Source organism: Apis laboriosa, unplaced genomic scaffold (assembly GCF_014066325.1).
Source record: "Apis laboriosa isolate Shangri-la unplaced genomic scaffold, ASM1406632v1 scaffold41_cov147, whole genome shotgun sequence".
NCBI lineage: Eukaryota > Metazoa > Arthropoda > Insecta > Hymenoptera > Apidae > Apis > Apis laboriosa.
In genome coordinates this window covers 409,816-428,520 of record NW_025223220.1, presented here as the reverse complement: position 1 = coordinate 428,520, position 18,705 = coordinate 409,816, and the positions used below count along the sequence as shown (strand labels likewise).

Below are 18,705 nucleotides of genomic sequence, written 5' to 3'. Positions count from 1 at the left end.
TGCGAATGATTACAGATTTGTTGAAACGATCGAAGCCAAGCCGAATAATCATCGTAACGTCAGAATTGTACGTTTTCGCGAGATTAAATTTAAACAACGTGAATCCAACGACGACGATGCCCGGCTATCTGTATTACGTTTCCAAATACGCGAACATCGTGTTCAGTTTGGAGTTGGCGCGACGCCTCGAAGGTTCGGGCGTGACAGTGAATTGTCTTCATCCAGGATTGATAAGCACAGGTATATGGAAAGCCGTGCCGCCCCCGTTTTCGTGGATGCTGAACTTTTTGCTGAACGTTCTGTCGAAAACGGCCGAGCAAGGGGCCCAAACGACCATACATCTCGCCGTCTCGGACGAGGTCAACGAGATCACCGGCAAATACTTCATGGATTGCAAAGTAAGCAAAAAGAGAAAAAGATTCTTCTTAATTTTAATTTCGTTTCACATCGAACGATGATGATTGTTCAGGAACGGGAATTATTTTGCGGTGTCAAGGATCCGGCACAGGCTAAGAAATTTTGGGAGCTCAGCGAGACTATGGTGAAACTCCAATCGTCGGATCCAAAAATTTGAAGATCGAATGCGAACTATTTTTTTTTTATTTATATATATATATATATATATAATATACAACACACACGTACTTAAGTATTTCGAATTTATATATACGCGAGGAAGATACTCCTCACGATTTAACAATTATTTAATATTATTTTCGATAATATTATTTAATATTATTTTTTCGTATAAAAATATTAATTGGTAATCGAATAAAAAATGTTTCATCGTTATATAATCGTTTTGTTATCGTTTAATTTAAAAAAAGAGCAACTTTATTCCAACCAAAAGTTGTATATAATTTTATCATAATTTCAAAATTGGCAAAATGAAGAAAAAGAAAGGATACATTCAATGTTTCACTGTTCTCGAATTTTGAGAGGGCAACGGGAACAATCTTTCCCATATGCGCATCCTTTCGGGGAAGAATTCAGTTTTCATTCTCGAACGAAGATCGATCTCCAGATAATTCGTTTTCGAGGGTTCGAACGTTTCCCACGAAACGTTCTTGAATCTGTCATCGTTCCTCGGAATCGGTTCCCCGTTTATCACGAAATTGGACCACATGCTCGTGTAAAGCTCGACCATAGGTGCTTCCGGTGCGTCATCCCCCAAATACGGAAGAAACGAGAATTGCTTCGCGTGAAACAGATACTGCAAGTCGTCGTGATGCGACGGATCTGAAAAACAATTTTTTATTTTCTCAGCTCCAATGTATGATAAAAGATGGAAAGTAAGTAAGAATTTTTTTTTTTTAATTTACTGTATGCCGTATCGTTGCTCCATCTATAGAAACCGTATCGTCCCTTGTACGTAAATTTGTAAAAGTATACCGGCTCTCTCGAGTTCGATGCGAACAATTTAACCGCTCGATATATGGGGAATATGGTTATACAATCGCCGTATACCTGCGAAATAATTTATATATATATATATATTATTTTATATATATATATAAAATAATAAATAAAACAATTTATATATACATATATTTTATATATATATTTTTATTAACATTAGATTTACGGAATCCGTCAATTTGAATTTGGGTTTTCGATTTTATGCTGAAATAAAATTCTGAATATGCAAATAATATTATTCTTTAAACATTATATATTGGTTTTTAATGATATAACGCAGCAAATATATATTTCTATTCGTTTTCTCTGGAATATTTATATTTTATTAATTCTAAATGTTGTATATCTATTTTTAGGAAAAAAATCCGTCAATTTGACGGGTTAATTTATATAAATCAATTATTGTGAAATAAGAAAAATGAAATAACGATGAATAAGAAAAAATAACACCAAGCAAATGACGATAGTTTAGCAATAAATACATGATTAAATATACGAGTTATTTATATAATTGCGATATGATAACAAATAATCCCTTCAACGGTGAATTTTGCAAAGAAAAGAAGTGATTTTTATAAGTGGATCTTATTATTTTATTATTTTATAAAACAAATAGATTCACGTGAAAGATAATTTCAACAATGTGGTTTGCAAAAAAAAAAAAAATAAGTGCTATTTGGAAGTTTAGCAAAAATTTATTTACGTAAATGAAAATTTGAATTTTTCAAGATATTTTCAAGATCTATCCAAAAAAATATATTTTTTTACGTATTATTATGGGCAAATCCTCAAAAGACATGGAATTGATAAAAAAGAATAATAAAAGAACCTAACCTAACCTAACCTAACTTAACCTAACTTAATCTAACCTAACCTAACATAATCTAACCAGCATAAACGAAGACCAATCTGGATTGGATTCTGATATAAACAAATTATGCGAAAGCGAGAAAGAATTTGACAATATAAACGAAATTGAAGATTCTGACGACAGTGGGAATAAAAATTATCACAATACGTAAAAGAAAAAGAATGCGTATTATTTCAGATATTGAAAGTGAAAGTGAAATAAAAAATGCTGATAATGAAGAAAATACTGTGAAAACAGGATCCCCTTTATGTGTTTTATAATTGTCTTTAGATTTGGCAGCCATCGATGCCTGGATTATTATATAAAGAAACCATTAGAGTAAACAAAATTCGAAAGAATTTTCTCTTTCAATTAGCTGAAGAAGTGGACAGTGACCAAATTTAACGAGTATATATGCATGGAAACTATACATCCAAGATAGAGTTTACACGTAAAACATATATTGAAGACAACAGTAAATAAAAATCTATTATATAAATACATATAAAATATATAGATTTTAAATAAATAATTCACAAAAAAATTGCAAAAAATTTTAATATACCCATCAAAAAGACGGATTTCAGTAAAAAAAAGAAGAGATATATACAATACCCGTAAATCTAGCGTTAAATAATCTCATTTCAAATAATGACGTAAAGAAAAAGAGGAAGGATACGAACTTTGCCAAGTTGGAGGAGAGTCGATTCGCCGATCGCCTCGTCTTTGAAATAAAATTCTCTCAATTGCCTGCTTATGTAATTCGATCGCGGACTATCGCGTTCGTACATGCAAAAGATCGGGGCTATGGTGTTCCAATTGTTGTCCACCTCTCGATACAAACTGCCGTTGTCCACCTTGTCGTTCCTCTCGTACACTGAAAAAAAAATAACGACGTACAATGCTGCGCATTTCGACGCGTTGAAAAATATCGAAGGCATCATTTACAAGCGACAACGCCGGCAAATTCGTGTTCCGTGACCCCGAGTATGTAAGGAACTTGGTGGAATTTCCCTCGCACGATCGAGTCGTAAGGTTGCTCGGACAGGAATCGTTCGACGCCAGGGACATGGGGCTCCACGGCTGGTGTCCATAGGAGAATGGGATTTCCGTACCAATCCTACATGGAGAAGGAAAAACAAAAAAAAGGGGTCAAATCAACAAGAAGTTTTTGTTTTTTAATTCTTTGCGCTCTCAGGCACCACTTATCTTTGATTTTTTGGAATAAATTGGTTCATAAATAGGTTACCTAACCTCTTTACGTATAATCTTATGACGCGTAGAATATATATTGTCAAATGGCTTGAAATTTTTTTATTTCAAATTAGATTGCGAGTCGAACGACATCTTCGACGTTGGTTCGAATTTGGGAAATATAGAAATATTATTTTCAACGTTTTTGAATTTTATAAGCGTGGAATACGAATAACGAAATTAGTTTGAGCGAAGACGAGCTTGATTTTTCGTTATTAAATAACGAAATTATTTCTATTCGTAAAGAAATTAATAAGATAAAGGAAGCGATGATGAAGATGAAGATGAAATAAAAGTAAGAAGGCGAGAAATAAGAATAATAGATTAATAGTGAAATAGCTCAAGGTATCGTGGAAGCCACAGAAAATTTCAAATGGATAGAACATGCACAGAAATATATCATAGAAGAATACAATTTGTTGAAAAATCTGTAGGATTATTAGATTTTTTTAAAATTATTTCTAACTGATGAACTCGTTAAACAAATAATTATAATGCGATAATTTGCCCTGACAAACAAAGGATACATCTTAGTATTATACAATTGCTTCATAAAATATTACACGAAATAACAATAGACTTTCTAATATTCGATAAATTTTCTTTATACGTAAAGATGCATAAAATACTAAAATAGAAAAGTTTTATGCGTTATAATTTGTGTGCGAAATCATTTTAAGTTAGCTATAAGAAAACACTTGTAAGAGAACGCATTCGTGAACCGTGTGAAGTTGTTGGAGCGCAAAGAGTTACTAAAAACCAAAGTCAAGTACCGTCAAGTTGGTTAACGTGTTCGTGAAGTTTTCCACGGGTTTCTCGATCAAACAGTTCAACATGGAAGCGCTCGAATCGGTGGGACAATTCAACAGCCTGGCCTGTCTTCGAACCAGCTCCTTCTGCCCGTGTTCCGCGACACCCGTGTAGACTTCTGGCTTGATGGCCGAGGAGCTCATCGATATAGCTCTGTGAAACAGATCTTTAGACATCGGGGAGACCATGTGCAACATTATGCTGAAACTGCCCGCGCTGTAACCGCACAACGTGACAGAATTCGGATCGCCGCCGAACGCGGCTATGTTTCTTTGAACCCATCTGAACGACTCTACTTGATCCTTTAGGCCCATGTTGCCGGGCGCTTCACTGTCGCCGGTATTCAAGAAACCTGAAATTTTCGAATCTCGGTGAATTCTCAAGGTTTTTGTCAAGATGTCCAATAATAAGTTTCTTTATTTAAAATAAACGCTAGGAATTAATTGACTTTGATATTTGGATATTTTTATACGAATAGAATTTATCTATTAGACTGTTTATGACTGATAGGTTTCGGTTCTCCTTTTTTAACACGTTGATTTTCATATTGATAATAAAAGTTCTCATCGAGCTACGTCACTCTTATTCGACTACTCACCAAGGATATTTGTAAGAAATTTCACAGAGTGTAATAAAACTATCGAATTATTATAAAAGTAATACAAAAATTTACTAAAAAAATTATTTAGAATGTGATTTATTTAGAATGAAAAACTTTAAAGCATTCTATATAAAACTGACTTGGACAATTTGGACAAAAAGTTATTGTCTACTATATGTCTGCTATACTCGCCAAGACATAACTTTTCCACTTTTCTTTTCAATATTGGAACGAATCAGGACACAAAATTTTAACAATTACACCACTCGTTAAGATTCGAACTGTTCGTCGTGTTAAGTGGCGACCTCAGCAATGTATGGATGGAAACAAACGGGAGATTCTTTACCAGCGACTCGATTATTAAAATATCAGTGCGAATAATCTATAAAAGATTTTTGGAAACACGCGCGATGGTCAATGTGTTAAACTTTTTTCCATACTGTTCAATATGGATAGCCAAAGGAAGCATTTGCTGCGTCTTATGCTTCATTGCTTTAAAAAAGGTGATACCGTTTACGGGAGTGGACTATTATGCGTTAAGCAATTGGTTTAAGAGATTTAGAGCTGGTAATTTTGACTTTGAAAGACGAAGCAACTGCCCACTAGCGACGGATACGGATACTTTGTCAAGACCATGCTCGCTGAAATGGACAACATGGTACATAATCACCCAATCAAGATGGGATATGTCGATCGATATGAAGTTTGGATTACACGCCTGTTGATTTATGAAGAGATCCTTCCTTAACTTTTTCGCTATGATTTTACCGGTCGCGGATAAAAAAAATGTGCACAGTGCTTGAGAAAGATCGTCAATGACCGTGTTTATGGCATTTTTTTTATTTTTAGTGATTTTTATCATCGAGGAATCTCGTGAGAAATAAATGCTACATTTCCAAAAAAAAATACTCGATGTACAATAATTCAAAGGTGTTGCTCGTCATGCGAACAATACGCGGTATTTTATGGAGAGTGACCATAATTGACTGTAATAATGAAAGGATTAAAGAGTCACTGGAGACGAGGCTTGGATTTCAATGGTATCAAAAAGGACGCTCGATTTAAAGAACAAACCTTGAACCGAAAAAAATTCTTTTGCCTATTTGGCGGGCGAATCAATTCTACAAAATCTTGTGATCGATTCGATAAATTAATAGCGGAAAAACGACAGAATTGACATTCTATCGAATCTTCTTAGATCTTGCTCCATCCGACTATTACTTGTTTCTATCATTAAAAAATTCTCTCCACGATAAATACAATTCCAATCCGTAAGCGAAAAAAGGAACTCGCCTCGAGGAATATTTTAATCAAATAAGCCTCAACAATTTTGGAAAGAGGGAATAATAAGGCTTCCTGAGAGGTAAGAAGTAAACAATAAATATTATTGTATTCGTACGAAAGGAAAAAGAAAGAAATTTTTTGGGACACCCTATATATATTAACCTTATTATGCTGTATTATTCACCTAGAGCCCCGAGACGATAGTTAATCGTGACCAATACGATATCTTTGTCGAGTAGGTATTGAGGGCCGAAAATTGAACTTTGCCCCGAGAAACTGGTAAAACCGCCGGGATGTATGAATATCATAACCGGTCTCGTTACATTTTCGTTCTTGCACGGTAGCTAGAAAGAGAAAAAAAAATAATAAATAAATAAATGAAAATATTGTGAAGTGGTCGCATTGAAATTTTGTGTAAATATCGTAGTATCGTTACGATGATGTATTGAGTGCGCTTATTTACTTTGGTGGTGTATACGTTCAAACGTAGACAATCCTCCGCTTGCAACACGCCATCGGGATGAGGGCAACTAGGTCCTTCCTCGGTGGCATCGAACACGTTTTGCCAATCCGCCGCTGGGATCGGAGGCTATATTTAGCGCGAAAAATGAAAAGAAAGAAGAAATAATTTTTAAGATTAATAAATCAATCGATCGAAATTTTCTTTTAATCTTGACTCAAACTTTTTTTTTTGTATTTTGGAAAATATAAAATACATACGTTTTTAACGATAATTTATTTAACGAGTTTGTACTCCTCGTATATAATAATAATTATTCAGATAAGAATAATTTTTTTTTTTTTGTAAACGTATGCTCAATTTTTATTCTATTTTTAATACTCCTCGACCTGTTTTCGTATTCTTTTCTCGTCGTAAAATATTGCAAGTATCTTTGTATACCTTGTTAGCATGTTTACACGTTTTCATTATAAACATTTTTCGCGCATAAATTAACGATATGTTAAAATAAATATGTTAGTTTAAAATACAATATTACTTGAAAGCGTTGCTTGCCGACAGGTGGCTCCCCATATCTTATCCCACGGAACGAATAAATCTTCCTTCCATGCCTTGAGACGATAATTGAACCGCGAATTTTTCCAATTGGGGCTTCGACCATTGGTTGTTCAATGTCCGTTGAACATTCACAGATAACAGCGCCAACGATACAAAGAATTAACATCAAAATGTTATTCTTCATTTTGAAGGACAGCTCGATTTTAGATATCTGTTCTTTCTCGAATGGAGGGAACTTTGATAAAAATATATCGATCGATCTAGGGAACTGGTATAAACCGCGTTCACGCGAATAACAGTGGGCGAATAATGATGAACAGGGGAATTTATAAGAGCAGCGCTACGAGGAAAACCGAGTGGGGAAATCCAATTACCTTTAAGGAAGGAATATTATCTCTTATAAATTCTTGCACAAGAACGTTCTTCTATTTTGTCGTTGTTTGAATAAGATCACGTTCAAAATTATAAAGATACGTTTTTTTTTTTTTTTTTCGTTGGAAAAATAAGTCGATTAATTAATGGCATAAATGCTTGTTTGTTATTCCATTTTATCAGCGTATTAGAAATTTATCAATGCGAATATAATATGTATGACATTGTGAATTTGATAATTTAGAGTGACATAAAAAATATTAAGGAAAGGTTAGCGAAATTATCTATATCTATAAATATATTAGTAAACATATTTCGATTAAAAATTGTTGATGCATATGCGTGAAATTATCGTGTTTTTCTTTTTTTTTTTTATAATTCAAATCTTTAAGATTTTGAACAAAAAAGAAGAGAAAATATTTCGATAGTAAACTCTTCTAAAACACGATTAATTAGTATCGAAATTTAGAATTAGAATACAAATTAATATGAATATAATAAAAAATCGGATATATCGAGGAAAATTTGATGGAAATATCCGTTCTACGCGAAGATTGTCCAAAATTATCAACAATGTTTATTAAACAAAAATATCGTGTTATAGATTATCGTAATTTTTATATTCAAGTATTTACTTTCATCTATTTCTCATTCTTTAATTTATACATCCATTCTTTGGATATCTTTATATAGATTTATGCTTGGAAATGTAAAAAATTATAAAACAAAAATTATATAGAGAAATATCCAATTGCAGATACAGAAGGTTAAATAACGATGATCATTTTGATCTTTTGAATCGATTTTATTTAGTCATAAATTTATAAAAAAATTCTTTTCATTAAAAACTTCCAAAATAAAATTAAGTTTAAAATAAAAGTTCGAGTTTGAAAATAAACAAAATGCATAGAATAAATTTTTCTTTTTCATTTAAAAATTAATATTCAATTTTATTTCCCAAAAACAATTACTCTACATTTCTTCCCCAAATGAATCATCGATCCGATCGAGAATTCAGCCAATTTTACTTTTATTTTCAAACTTGATTCACTCGAAAACGAACAAATATATATCATTATTCCTGTTTGTGACCAACATGATACGCTCTGTACATCTTTCCTGCTAACAAAACAAACTCGAAACTTTCGTTCTTCTCGAACAGGAATTAATATTAACAAAAAGGAAGAATTTATTTAAACCTCTGACATCAGAGATAATGGGAATAAGTTTTCCCATTCCCTCATTCTATCGGAGTATAAACCAGTTCTCATAGTGGAGTTCAAGTTGATCTCCAGATAATTGTCTCGCGCGAATCTGTCCCACGTGACGCCTCCAAACGCTTCGTTATCATTTGGAACGAAAGGTTCGCCATTTTTCGCGAAGCTCGCCCACACAGACGTGTACAATTCAACCATCCGGGTTTCGGGCGCGAATTCATCGAAATATGGAAAGATCTTCTCCATGTAAAACAAATATTGCAAATCGTCTTGATGCTCCACGCCTGAAAATGAAGATTAAGAAACTCAAGATTAAAAGATTAAAGGATGAAGTTGAAAGAAAAATCTAAGAAAATCGTGTGAGCTAAGCGAGGCACATTACCGTAAGGAGTCGTAGAATTCCACTTGGAGAAGCTGAAACGTCCTTGATAGGAAAACATGTAGAAATACACGGGGGCTTGAGAGTTCTCAGTTATCAATTTTGCCCCGCGATATTGAGGAAATTTAATTATACTGTCTTCGTAGATCTGAAAATCGATAACGTTAATGATTAACGTCAATTCGTGGTTAGATTATTATTATTATTATTATTAATTCATTCATTTACATGCGCGAGACCGTCTTTTCGAGCGGAATCGATTGGCCCCCCTTCGAAGTAAAATTTTCGCAATTCCTTGCTGATGAGTCGCGATCGTGATGTGTTTCGCTCGTAAATGAAACTAATCGGTGCAATTCGATACCAATTCTCGCTCATATCGCGATACATATCGTTCCTCGTCCTTGTGCTATTCTCAAACGCTGGAAAAAACAAATACTACAGATTGTAAACAAATTTTTTTTCTTGCTTAATTTGCATTAACCACTTTGCACTCCACGTGTTTTTCAAACACAAATTAACGTTTAAAACTTTTATATTCTAATATTTTGTGTGTTTGTTTACACGTGAAGAAAGAAAATTTGTTGAATATTAAAGTCTATATCGTTGTTTCGCGCGATATTTTAATAATAACGTAAAGTATCGTCGTCGATAAAATGTCGTTTAATCCCAATAACGTGTTCTCACATTCACTGTCTATTATTCTTATATTTCTATATTATTATTCTATATTCTTCTTATATTACATCTTTCTATCTATCGTCAATTTTTTAATGAATAGAAATAATTTTGATATTCAGTAACGAAAAATCAAACTCATCTTCGCTCAAACTAATTTTATTACCGTATTCCATCCTAATAAAACTCAAAAATTTTATATTAATAATATTTCTATAAATAAATATGAAAATAATAATAACATAAATAATATAAATAATATAATAAATAAATATAAATAATAATATAAATTTGAAAATAATATTCCCACGACTGTCAAATTCGGACTAACGCCAAAAATGTAATTCGATCCGCGACCACGGTCTAATTTAAGAGATAAATTAGATAATTTAAGAGATAAGAAAATCTAACCTTCGACACACTGTATTATAAGATTATACGTAAAGAGCTTAGGAATCTATTAGTGAAAAATATTTTAAAAAAATCAAACGTAAATAAATATTATCGTTCGAAATCGTTGCATCGATTCAAGTAGTACCAAATGGAGTTACCATTCGAGCGCAAAGAGTTAAAATCGAATTAAAGAATCGCTCCATCTACCGACAACCACTCCTCCAAATTCGTCCCTCGTTATCCCAAATATGACTGGAACTTTGTGAAACTTTCCCCGTCTTATGAGTTTAACCGGTTGATCCGGTAGAAATCTTTCCAGCCCCGGAACCTTCGGTTCCACGACAGGCTTCCAGATCAGAATTGGATCTCTGTGCCATTCCTGAAACGACAGACAGAAACATTTTTTTTCTCTATTTCGAAATTGAATCAAAGGACAACGAGTAGATTTTTATTACAAGATTCGTAAACTAACGAAAAATTCGATCATGGTGTCGGTAAAGTTGGCAACGGGCCTCGATCTCAGACAGACCAGCATATCTTCAGAGTTGTCATCTGGACAGTGTAAAAGTTTCGCTTGTCTCCTCGCGAGATCGATTTGCTGGGTTGGATATGGTTCCGCGTTTAAAAGGGATCCGCTCATCACGATAGCTCTATGGAATAGATTCTTCGACATAGGCGAAACCATGTGCAGCCACACGTTCAGACCGCCAACGCTGCAACCGCTAATAGTGACGGAGTTCGGATCCCCTCCGAACGCGGCGATGTTCCTTCGAACCCAACGAAGTGCCAACACCTGATCTTTCAAGCCTAGATTACCCGGCGCGTGCGAATCCCCTGTGCTTATGAAACCTGAAATCGAAATTTCGAAACGAGTTTAATTTTCCGATTTATATTATTTAGATGCATCGATTAATCATACCTAATGTGCCGAGACGAAAATTGACGGTGACCAAAACGATATCATGATCTAACAAATATTGTGGGCCGAAGAAATAACTTTGGCCGGAGTATAGGTAAAATCCGCCCGGATGGAAAAATACTAGTACCGGCCTTGTCACGTTTTCGTCTCTCGATGGAAGCTGCGTAACGTATCGTATATACTTTTAAATACGTGACAAATGGTGACATCTACAAAGTTTCTTTGGAATTATATCTAACTAAAAAAGTTAAATGTAATCTATATAGTATAGTACGGAAAATTATTTAGAATACGTGCTTATATTGATTTGAATATCTCGTTACAATCAATGTTTCAAATACACGTGTACAAAAATTTACATAATTCGAAATTATACCAATCGTAAAGACGATAATGCTGAAAGGTAAAAGCTTATAATTGTGCGTATATACATTGCTTGATTAGTATGCAACAATTTAGATAAGAAAAAAAAAAAATACTTTTCCAGTATACACGTTCAAACGCAAACAATCCTCGGATTTGAGACCCGTTTGATCCAAATTTGGACATCCTGGACCCTCGTTCGAAGCGTCGAAAACATCGTTCCAATCTGCCGCTGGTGTTGCAATCTGTGGGAAAATTACTAGAATTATTCCCACCCGAATGAACGTTCCACCCGATAAATATTCGTTTATAAAAAGAAAACACGGGAAGTTCCCTTTGTTTCCATACAGTTGAAGGTTGACGATAAGTTTGACGAATGTCCATGCACCTGGTATCTTTCCAGAATTAATAGAATTATAATCGAGGGGGAAAAAAATAAGAAAAATTCACCTGAAAACGGCGCCGTTCTGTAGGAGGCTCGGCGTATCTCACACCGCGGAAGGAATAAATCTTTTTTCCAAGCCTTGAAGTCGAAACGGAGCCGCGTATTTTTCCGATTGGCGGTGTCGCTTCCGGATACGCGGATGTACAATATAGAACGTTACCGATCCCAACGATACAAAACGCGATTATACACGATTCCTTCATTTCGTCACGCGACAATTGTTCGATAAAAGTCAATTTTTTTTTTTTTAAATTAATAAGCATAAGTTGTTTGCGTAGCAAATGTTCGACGAACACTGAATTTCCTATCGTAAGAAAGAAATATTTTATCGGTTCGAAAAAAAAAAAAATAATATATTAATCATCTTGTAATATAGAGGAAAATAATAAAGGATAAAGGATAAAGGAAAGGAGATATATGTTGTAAATGTGATATTTTGAAGAGATTTTTTTCTTATACAAAAACAAAGAGTAGTATACAGATGAAATAATGAGAAAATAAATAAAATACATAAGAGATATAGATAAATTCATTAATTTTAAAAAAAAAAAGATTCAAGGATAAAATTTTATTCTATATTTTTTACTTAATATCATATTATTGGAGTAACTATCTGTTCATATCTAATTGGGGAAATAGCCAATCTTATTTGTACTTCAAACTTAATTTACTCGAAAACGAAGAAATTTTACTCTACTTTCGATTTATTTTTTCATGTAAAATTCTATTCTATTCGGTAATTCATCACCAGTACGAATATAAATATAGAATGAAAAAATGAACGATAAAAATGAATGATAAAAATGTAAAATAAAAATCTTCTTTCAAAGCTGAAACAATTGAAAAATAAATAAATATATGCATAATTATCTTAATATATTTGATGCTGCGACGTTCATGATAAACTAAACAATGATGATATTCGAAAATAATAATAAATCCATTTTGTATATATTTCGTAATTAAATCGATACGAGTAAAATCTTTAGATAGATAGCATTACAAAAAAAAAAAAAAAAATATTGCAATAACGTATAATCGGTACGATAATAATTATAATTACAAACCAATTTTCCTTATTTATTGTAAACTTTATTTTTCTATCTATATATATCGTGTTGTTATAAAGTTACGTAACATTCGTATATATGTATATCAGAAAAAGAAGATATGCAAGAATAGTAACGTCAATATTTTTAAGAATTCTATGATAAACATATTTTTTTGTTGTATTTACAATTTGATATCACGCATCATTGCATTGTAAAACAAATATGTGTAAAAAGAAATATATGCAAAAATTTTTGTATACCATTAAATGCTTTTCTTCTTTATCTTCTTTTTATTCCTTTCTTTTTTCTCTCTCTCTCTCCCTTTTTTCTTTCTATCATACATACTTGTAATTTCTTCTTTTCATATCAAATGATTACGTACGAATGATTCGAATGATTCATTTTCTATATCATTTAGATTTCTTATTTTCGTTTCTTATCCCTCTTCCTCCTCCTCCTCCTCCTCCTCCGGCTCCTCCGTCTCTTCCTCCGTCTCCTCTTCCATCGCCTCTTCCTCCGTCTCCTCCTCTTCCTTTATCGGCTCCTCTTTCAACTCGTCCTCTTTATCCTTTTTATCCTTTTTATCCTCCTCGACTTTTTCAGGCTTTTTCACCTTTTTCTTCGGTTTCGCCTTTCTCACCTTCTTCTTCTTCGATATTTTCTCGGCCCTTTTTCTTTCAATCTTTTGCTTCTTCGCCAATTCCGGCTCGATGCAAGGATCGACGCTAGGCGCGTAAGCAATCGGATCGATCGGACGTTTCTTGACAACCGGTTTCTTCTCTTCTTTATCGTCTGGGCATTCGCCCATCTTGTACGGCTTCGTTTTCGGTAACACTTTCCCGTAAACCTGCATAAACAAAAATCGTTAAATGCCTCTAACGAGTTAAAATTTTGCGAACGAGTTTTCATTAAAAAAAAAAAAAAAATCATCTCGTACAGGCATTTCAAATATTGGTCTCCCGTATTTGTCCTTCTCTCGCGGTAGTCTTTTTCCGACAGGACTCAAAGGTTTCTTTGGTCTAGCCAATGATTCCACTCTTCCGGAAGGAGTGGCGGATAGTGCAGCTTTTTTCACGTCGAAAGGTTTAGCTTTGAGGGCCATACATTTACGAATTTTTGGCTTCGACAAAGTATCCGTACGTGGAGATGCTGAAATGGATAAAAATGTGTATATATATATATATAAATATATATATTTATGTTATATAATTTTATAGCGTACATTTGCCTTTCAAAGCCGCTTTCTTGATACGAAATGGGTCATCTTTGCAGGGATGAGGCGTATATCTCCAAGCATTTTTCTCGATTTTTCTTCTCTTCGCCTTCTCTTCCTCGGTTTCCTCCTTTTCCTTTTTCTTCTCCTTTTTCTTTTTCTTTTCCTTCTCCTTCTTCTTTTTCTCCTTCTTATCCTTCCTCTCCTCCTCTTTCTTTTCCTTTCCTTTCCGCTTACCCTTCTCTTCTCTCTTCCTCTTCTTACCTTCTTTCCTCTCCTCCTTCCTCGTCTTCTCCCTCCTTCCCTTTCTTTCCCTCGCCTTCCTCTCCTCCTTCTTCTCCTCCGCTTTCTCCTTCTTCGGCTCCTCCTTCTCCTCCCTCCTCCTCTTTTTCACGTCCGGCGGCGGTTTCTTCGCTTCCTTCTCAACCTCCTCCGGCTTCCTCTTCCTCTCCTTCCTCCTCTCCTCCTGCCTCTTCTTCTTGAACTCGGCCAAAGCCTCCCTACCCCTCTCCTCCCTCTTCTTGATCAACAATCTCTTCCACGTTTTCGCCAACGGATCCTTCCTCCCCTTTATCACCTTGTACGAGGGCAACGCTAGAAAGCTCATCCAAGGTGTGATCTGTTCACGATTTGGGAGGGTTGGGAGGGGGAAAAGAAATCGAAAAAACAAAATTCATCGTTGCATCGTTCGGGCTCGAAGGGGGGACGGGGGGAAAAAGAAGAAAGAATTTCAATCAGGGGAGAAACAAACTTTATAAGTTAGCGCGCTTCTCATTATACCATGAGGTGTGAAAAGCTCTTCTATCTCGTCTTTGGTCAACTGTTGGGGGCAATCGATCAATTTTTTCGCCAAAGCCAACTTCCTCAATCTCTCCTCGTCCGGGGTCCGTTTCTCGTCCAACAACAATTTCGACGGCCTGCACTCGTCGGGAAGGAAGAGCATGCGGGGCTTGCTAAGCTTCAGAATTCTCTCGGTCGGCCGGTATTTCAACGCCGCCGGCGATACTTGATAATAAATCCGGCCAAAATCCAATAATTTTATGTTGGGGAGAGCGAGAAGCATCGTCCTCTTAGACGGGACGGCTTGCAACGCTGCCTTCGAAATCGCAAGATCTAATTTACAGTGAACGCTCATGTCGATCGTTTCCCGGGGTTTGGCCAACGTTTTGATACGTTTCTTTAACTGGGACAACGGTTTCGAAATTCTAACCTGAAAAAAAAGATATGCTTTTTCTAAAATTTAAAACCAACGGTTTTCACGGTTACAATGGAAATGTAATAATAATAAACTGAGTGCTAAACTATTGGCTCCAGTTCCGGCAACTTCTTCGGCTTCGCTTTGATTTTCGCCCAGGCATCGAAACGTGTCCAATCGGCCGGTGTCGCTAGCCATCCTTTCAATTTTAATTTCGTCCTAACTTTTCTAAAAATCATTTATATACGCGAGAATTATATATACATATATATTTATAATAATAATAAAATAATAAAATATATATATATATATTTATATAATAATAAAATATATATATATATTTTATAAATCGTATAACAGGATGTCGATATATCAGTGGAACACTTTTGCTTCGATTCTAGGAGGGAAAAAAAAAAAAAAAATTCAAAAAAGATCGAAGCATATTTAACAATTTTTTACGTTTATTCTCACCCCTAAAGTATGTTTGATTAATACTTTAAAAGATGTATCTCGTGATATATTGAACATCCATATTATATATCCATTGTATTAGTTAAAATGATCTTTGATAAACATTGGTATAGAAGAAATTTCCTTACTTTACTTTAAGTTTTGTTTTATTTACTTTTCTAGCTCTACCGACCGGTCTAGGGGTCGATTCCCTCGGTCTTTTCGGGGGTACTGCTTCTTTTGCAGGTTTCGGAGGTTTCATTCTTGGAGGCATTTTTCAAAGTTTATTTTTCCGATCTATATATATGTATATATATGAACGTAAAGTTGATTAAAATTATTTTGATTGAGGGATTATAAATTAAAAAAGGAGGATAGAGAGACGAACGTTTTCTATAAGCTAATCGAATATCTCTATTGTTATTTGATTGCAGGTTAAATAGTATTTTTTTTTTTTTTTTTTTTTTCGATTTCGATCGGATGAAGATTATGAATATACAGATATGTGAAGATACGTTACGGTAACATTTTTAATCGTATTTTTTTTTTTATAGGTATCCACCGTTACGTTAAATTATCCATTTTCAATGTCACTATTTCATTTTGTTTATTTTTTTATTTATTTATTTATTTATTTATTTATATTCGTGTTGTATGTGAATTAAGTTTACAAGATTTGAAAAAAAAGAAAAAAGGGACAAGCGCTCGTTTGTTTTCCATCGATATAAATATTCATGTCGAATAAAAGCTAGAAATGGAAATGTCAAAGTGTTTATTTGATATTGTTTATATTATATTACATGATCAAATTTACAATTCTGTTTATCTTTTCTTTAAAAGTGGCGATCTAGCGTTGTATTTGTTAATCGTTTGAAAGTAATTTTCAAAATCTTCGTAAGTCCCATTGTGATTCATATTTATGTAATTTTTCGGTTTTGCGAGTTCGTGCAAACGTTTCGAGCATCCTTTATTCCTGGCCGCGGTAATACGGGCATAAGTGTCTAATAAAAATTTCTTCTTCTTCGATTCTTGTGCATCCTTCGATTGTTCGCTGCTATTTATCAATTTGTGATGTCCTTGCTTCACTACGAATAATTCCATAATTGAATGATTGCATAACGAAAGATATTGACGTTCGTTTATCTCCACCCGATATATTGAAATGGTTTCAAATGCTTGGCGATGCCAGCTCTCCAAAAATTACACTCACTTTTTTTTTTTTTTTTTTTCTTTAACAAATCTTTCTCACGCGATAATTCTCCAATTCTTATATATATATATATAAAAAAAAAAAATTATAGATAAAAAGCGAAGGTGATACTTGGAGAGCTCTCCCCAAGTTACATTACCTGTAGTTGGAGAAGTTTTCGCGCTGAAATTGGACGTATTGGACACATTTGGTTTCCGTTTAGGTTGAGCTAATTTGTTTAACGAGTCTGTAATTTGATACGACAAAGCACCACGTTTCACCTGAAATATTGATCGGATTAAAATACTCGCGCCCTATCCAAAATATGATTCGATATAACTTACATTGAAGGCGTTGTAATTATTGACTTTATCTATTCTTTTTTTCGGCTTTGCTAATTTTTCATATCTTGGTATATTATCTTGACAGGCATCCGTGTTCATATCGTTCATTTGATCGTTAAATTATTATTTAATTCAAGATTTGCAATGCTTGAAATGACAATAGAAAATTTAAAGTAAATTGTGATAAGACAGAAAATTTTGAAAACTTTATTTTAAATATGATATGTGACAGTGAAGTGATCGTAAAATAAGATAATTGCAAACTTCAATTCTTTTCGGCAATAGATCAGTAACTGTGAACAAAATCTATTTTATTGTGAAATTAATCTTTTAAATTATTGTTGTAAGATGTTCAAAACGGAGTAAATATATTTCTCATTTTTTGCATTTTCCTATTTTTCTCGTTTTCACTAATAAAATTTTTCGTATAACAGAGATAAAATAATGGAGAAATCTGTCATCAAAAAGCCTCGTAATAAACGAAAAACTTATTGGTGTGCTCCTAGGAAAGTAAAAAGTACAAATATCTTAGAGAATATAGACAATTCCTTACAAGATAAAAAGATGAAAAAAGTAAAATGAAACGCTTTATTTTTATCACTCGTATTATTTTAATCGATAAATCTTTCTTAATTTCCTTCAAAGGATCGAGAAACACTTGAAAATTAATAAATACATAAGATACCATTTATTTATTTTCAGAGACATCATAAAAAAAAACGGAAGTCTGGAAGAAATATGAGACGTATCGATATCTTAGCACAACCTAAATCTATGAAACATGAACTACAACATAAGAGACATCTCTCTAATGTAAGCTTTATTATTTTTCGTTTTTATTGCTTTTAATTTTAAAAACTATTCTACAATTTATTAATTTAATTGTTTGGCAACATTAAGGCAAACTGTTCTGTCAGGAAATATAATGCTGTAACAAAATCTATTTCATCAAATCAGAAAATTATCACTTATCCACATAAAACTTTAAAAACGAAGAAATTTAAAGGAGCACATCAATCAGGAAATTCTATGATGAATATAACATTAAAAGATTCACCAATTATATTACCGAAGAAAATAGGTGTCCGATTATTTTCTTTAGGTCCTTATTCTTAACTTTTATATATTGCTTTTATTAACTACAAAGTTTCAGATTAATTATAATATTTATTTATAATAGTAAAAAAGAGACTTAGAGAATTGACAAATTGCAAAAATATGTAGAAAAAAGAAAAAACATATGGAAAATAAAAGGTTAAAAAT

At 33.5% G+C, this 18,705-nt stretch overlaps 6 protein-coding genes across 6 annotated transcripts in view; 2 read left to right on the top strand and 4 right to left on the bottom strand.

Annotated features, from left to right (window-relative positions):
- LOC122716018 (retinol dehydrogenase 14) overlaps nucleotides 1-659 on the top strand; it is a 4,479-nt gene extending 3,820 nt beyond the window's left edge. Inside the window, exons 4-5 of the mRNA XM_043938698.1 lie at nucleotides 16-398; nucleotides 470-659. Of these exons, the coding sequence (XP_043794633.1) occupies nucleotides 16-398; nucleotides 470-574 (488 nt within the window). The 3' untranslated portion in view covers nucleotides 575-659. The remainder of the gene's footprint in view (nucleotides 1-15; nucleotides 399-469) is intronic.
- A 135-nt stretch (nucleotides 660-794) lies between these two features.
- On the bottom strand, nucleotides 795-7,538 carry LOC122716011 (esterase E4-like). The gene is made up of 8 exons (XM_043938687.1): nucleotides 7,217-7,538; nucleotides 6,682-6,807; nucleotides 6,403-6,562; nucleotides 4,297-4,685; nucleotides 3,218-3,389; nucleotides 2,953-3,146; nucleotides 1,323-1,467; nucleotides 795-1,239 (listed from the first exon to the last, which is right to left on the bottom strand). Exons 1-8 carry the CDS (start codon nucleotides 7,418-7,420, stop codon nucleotides 911-913), a joined length of 1,719 nt encoding a protein of 572 aa, XP_043794622.1. The 5' UTR covers nucleotides 7,421-7,538; the 3' UTR covers nucleotides 795-910.
- A 920-nt stretch (nucleotides 7,539-8,458) lies between these two features.
- On the bottom strand, nucleotides 8,459-12,250 carry LOC122716051 (esterase E4-like). The gene is made up of 8 exons (XM_043938755.1): nucleotides 12,005-12,250; nucleotides 11,671-11,799; nucleotides 11,192-11,351; nucleotides 10,745-11,121; nucleotides 10,480-10,651; nucleotides 9,433-9,623; nucleotides 9,208-9,352; nucleotides 8,459-9,109 (listed from the first exon to the last, which is right to left on the bottom strand). The coding sequence occupies exons 1-8, from the start codon at nucleotides 12,200-12,202 to the stop codon at nucleotides 8,802-8,804; spliced, it is 1,680 nt and encodes a 559-aa protein (XP_043794690.1). The 5' UTR covers nucleotides 12,203-12,250; the 3' UTR covers nucleotides 8,459-8,801.
- Nucleotides 12,251-12,591: 341 nt separating this feature from the next.
- On the bottom strand, nucleotides 12,592-16,183 carry LOC122716053 (DNA ligase 1-like). The gene is made up of 8 exons (XM_043938757.1): nucleotides 16,059-16,183; nucleotides 15,567-15,687; nucleotides 15,016-15,474; nucleotides 14,611-14,883; nucleotides 14,274-14,391; nucleotides 13,989-14,200; nucleotides 13,525-13,898; nucleotides 12,592-12,622 (listed from the first exon to the last, which is right to left on the bottom strand). Exons 1-8 carry the CDS (start codon nucleotides 16,181-16,183, stop codon nucleotides 12,592-12,594), a joined length of 1,713 nt encoding a protein of 570 aa, XP_043794692.1.
- Nucleotides 16,184-16,731: 548 nt separating this feature from the next.
- On the bottom strand, nucleotides 16,732-17,550 carry LOC122716041. Its single transcript, XM_043938736.1, has 3 exons — nucleotides 17,443-17,550; nucleotides 17,259-17,379; nucleotides 16,732-16,994 (listed from the first exon to the last, which is right to left on the bottom strand). Exons 1-3 carry the CDS (start codon nucleotides 17,548-17,550, stop codon nucleotides 16,732-16,734), a joined length of 492 nt encoding a protein of 163 aa, XP_043794671.1.
- Nucleotides 17,551-17,790: 240 nt separating this feature from the next.
- Nucleotides 17,791-18,666, top strand: LOC122716045. Its single transcript, XM_043938743.1, has 5 exons — nucleotides 17,791-17,804; nucleotides 17,877-18,015; nucleotides 18,145-18,255; nucleotides 18,343-18,544; nucleotides 18,623-18,666. Exons 1-5 carry the CDS (start codon nucleotides 17,791-17,793, stop codon nucleotides 18,664-18,666), a joined length of 510 nt encoding a protein of 169 aa, XP_043794678.1.
- The last annotated feature ends 39 nt before the right edge of the window (nucleotides 18,667-18,705 follow it).

Coding starts and splice junctions, on each gene's coding strand:
- LOC122716053 (XM_043938757.1), bottom strand. CDS start 16,183: ATGCCTCCAAGAATGAAACCTCCGAAACCTGCAAAAGAAGCAGTACCC. Junction 14,392..14,610: donor AGGAGCCGAAGAAGGAGAAA/GCGGAGGAGAAG, acceptor AAGGAAAAGGAG/GAAACCGAGGAAGAGAAGGC. Junction 14,201..14,273: donor AGCGGCTTTGAAAGGCAAAT/GTACGCTATAAA, acceptor TATCCATTTCAG/CATCTCCACGTACGGATACT.
- LOC122716041 (XM_043938736.1), bottom strand. CDS start 17,550: ATGAACGATATGAACACGGATGCCTGTCAAGATAATATACCAAGATAT. Junction 17,380..17,442: donor ATAATTACAACGCCTTCAAT/GTAAGTTATATC, acceptor TCAATATTTCAG/GTGAAACGTGGTGCTTTGTC. Junction 16,995..17,258: donor GAAAACTTCTCCAACTACAG/GTAATGTAACTT, acceptor AATTATTCGTAG/TGAAGCAAGGACATCACAAA.
- LOC122716011 (XM_043938687.1), bottom strand. CDS start 7,420: ATGAAGAATAACATTTTGATGTTAATTCTTTGTATCGTTGGCGCTGTT. Junction 6,563..6,681: donor TGAACGTATACACCACCAAA/GTAAATAAGCGC, acceptor TTCTCTTTCTAG/CTACCGTGCAAGAACGAAAA. Junction 1,240..1,322: donor GAGCAACGATACGGCATACA/GTAAATTAAAAA, acceptor ATTGTTTTTCAG/ATCCGTCGCATCACGACGAC.
- LOC122716051 (XM_043938755.1), bottom strand. CDS start 12,202: ATGAAGGAATCGTGTATAATCGCGTTTTGTATCGTTGGGATCGGTAAC. Junction 11,352..11,670: donor TGAACGTGTATACTGGAAAA/GTATTTTTTTTT, acceptor TACGTTACGCAG/CTTCCATCGAGAGACGAAAA. Junction 11,122..11,191: donor TTTTCGTCTCGGCACATTAG/GTATGATTAATC, acceptor TTTCGATTTCAG/GTTTCATAAGCACAGGGGAT.
- LOC122716045 (XM_043938743.1), top strand. Junction 18,016..18,144: donor AAGATAAAAAGATGAAAAAA/GTAAAATGAAAC, acceptor ATTTATTTTCAG/AGACATCATAAAAAAAAACG. Junction 18,545..18,622: donor TGTCCGATTATTTTCTTTAG/GTCCTTATTCTT, acceptor TATTTATAATAG/TAAAAAAGAGACTTAGAGAA.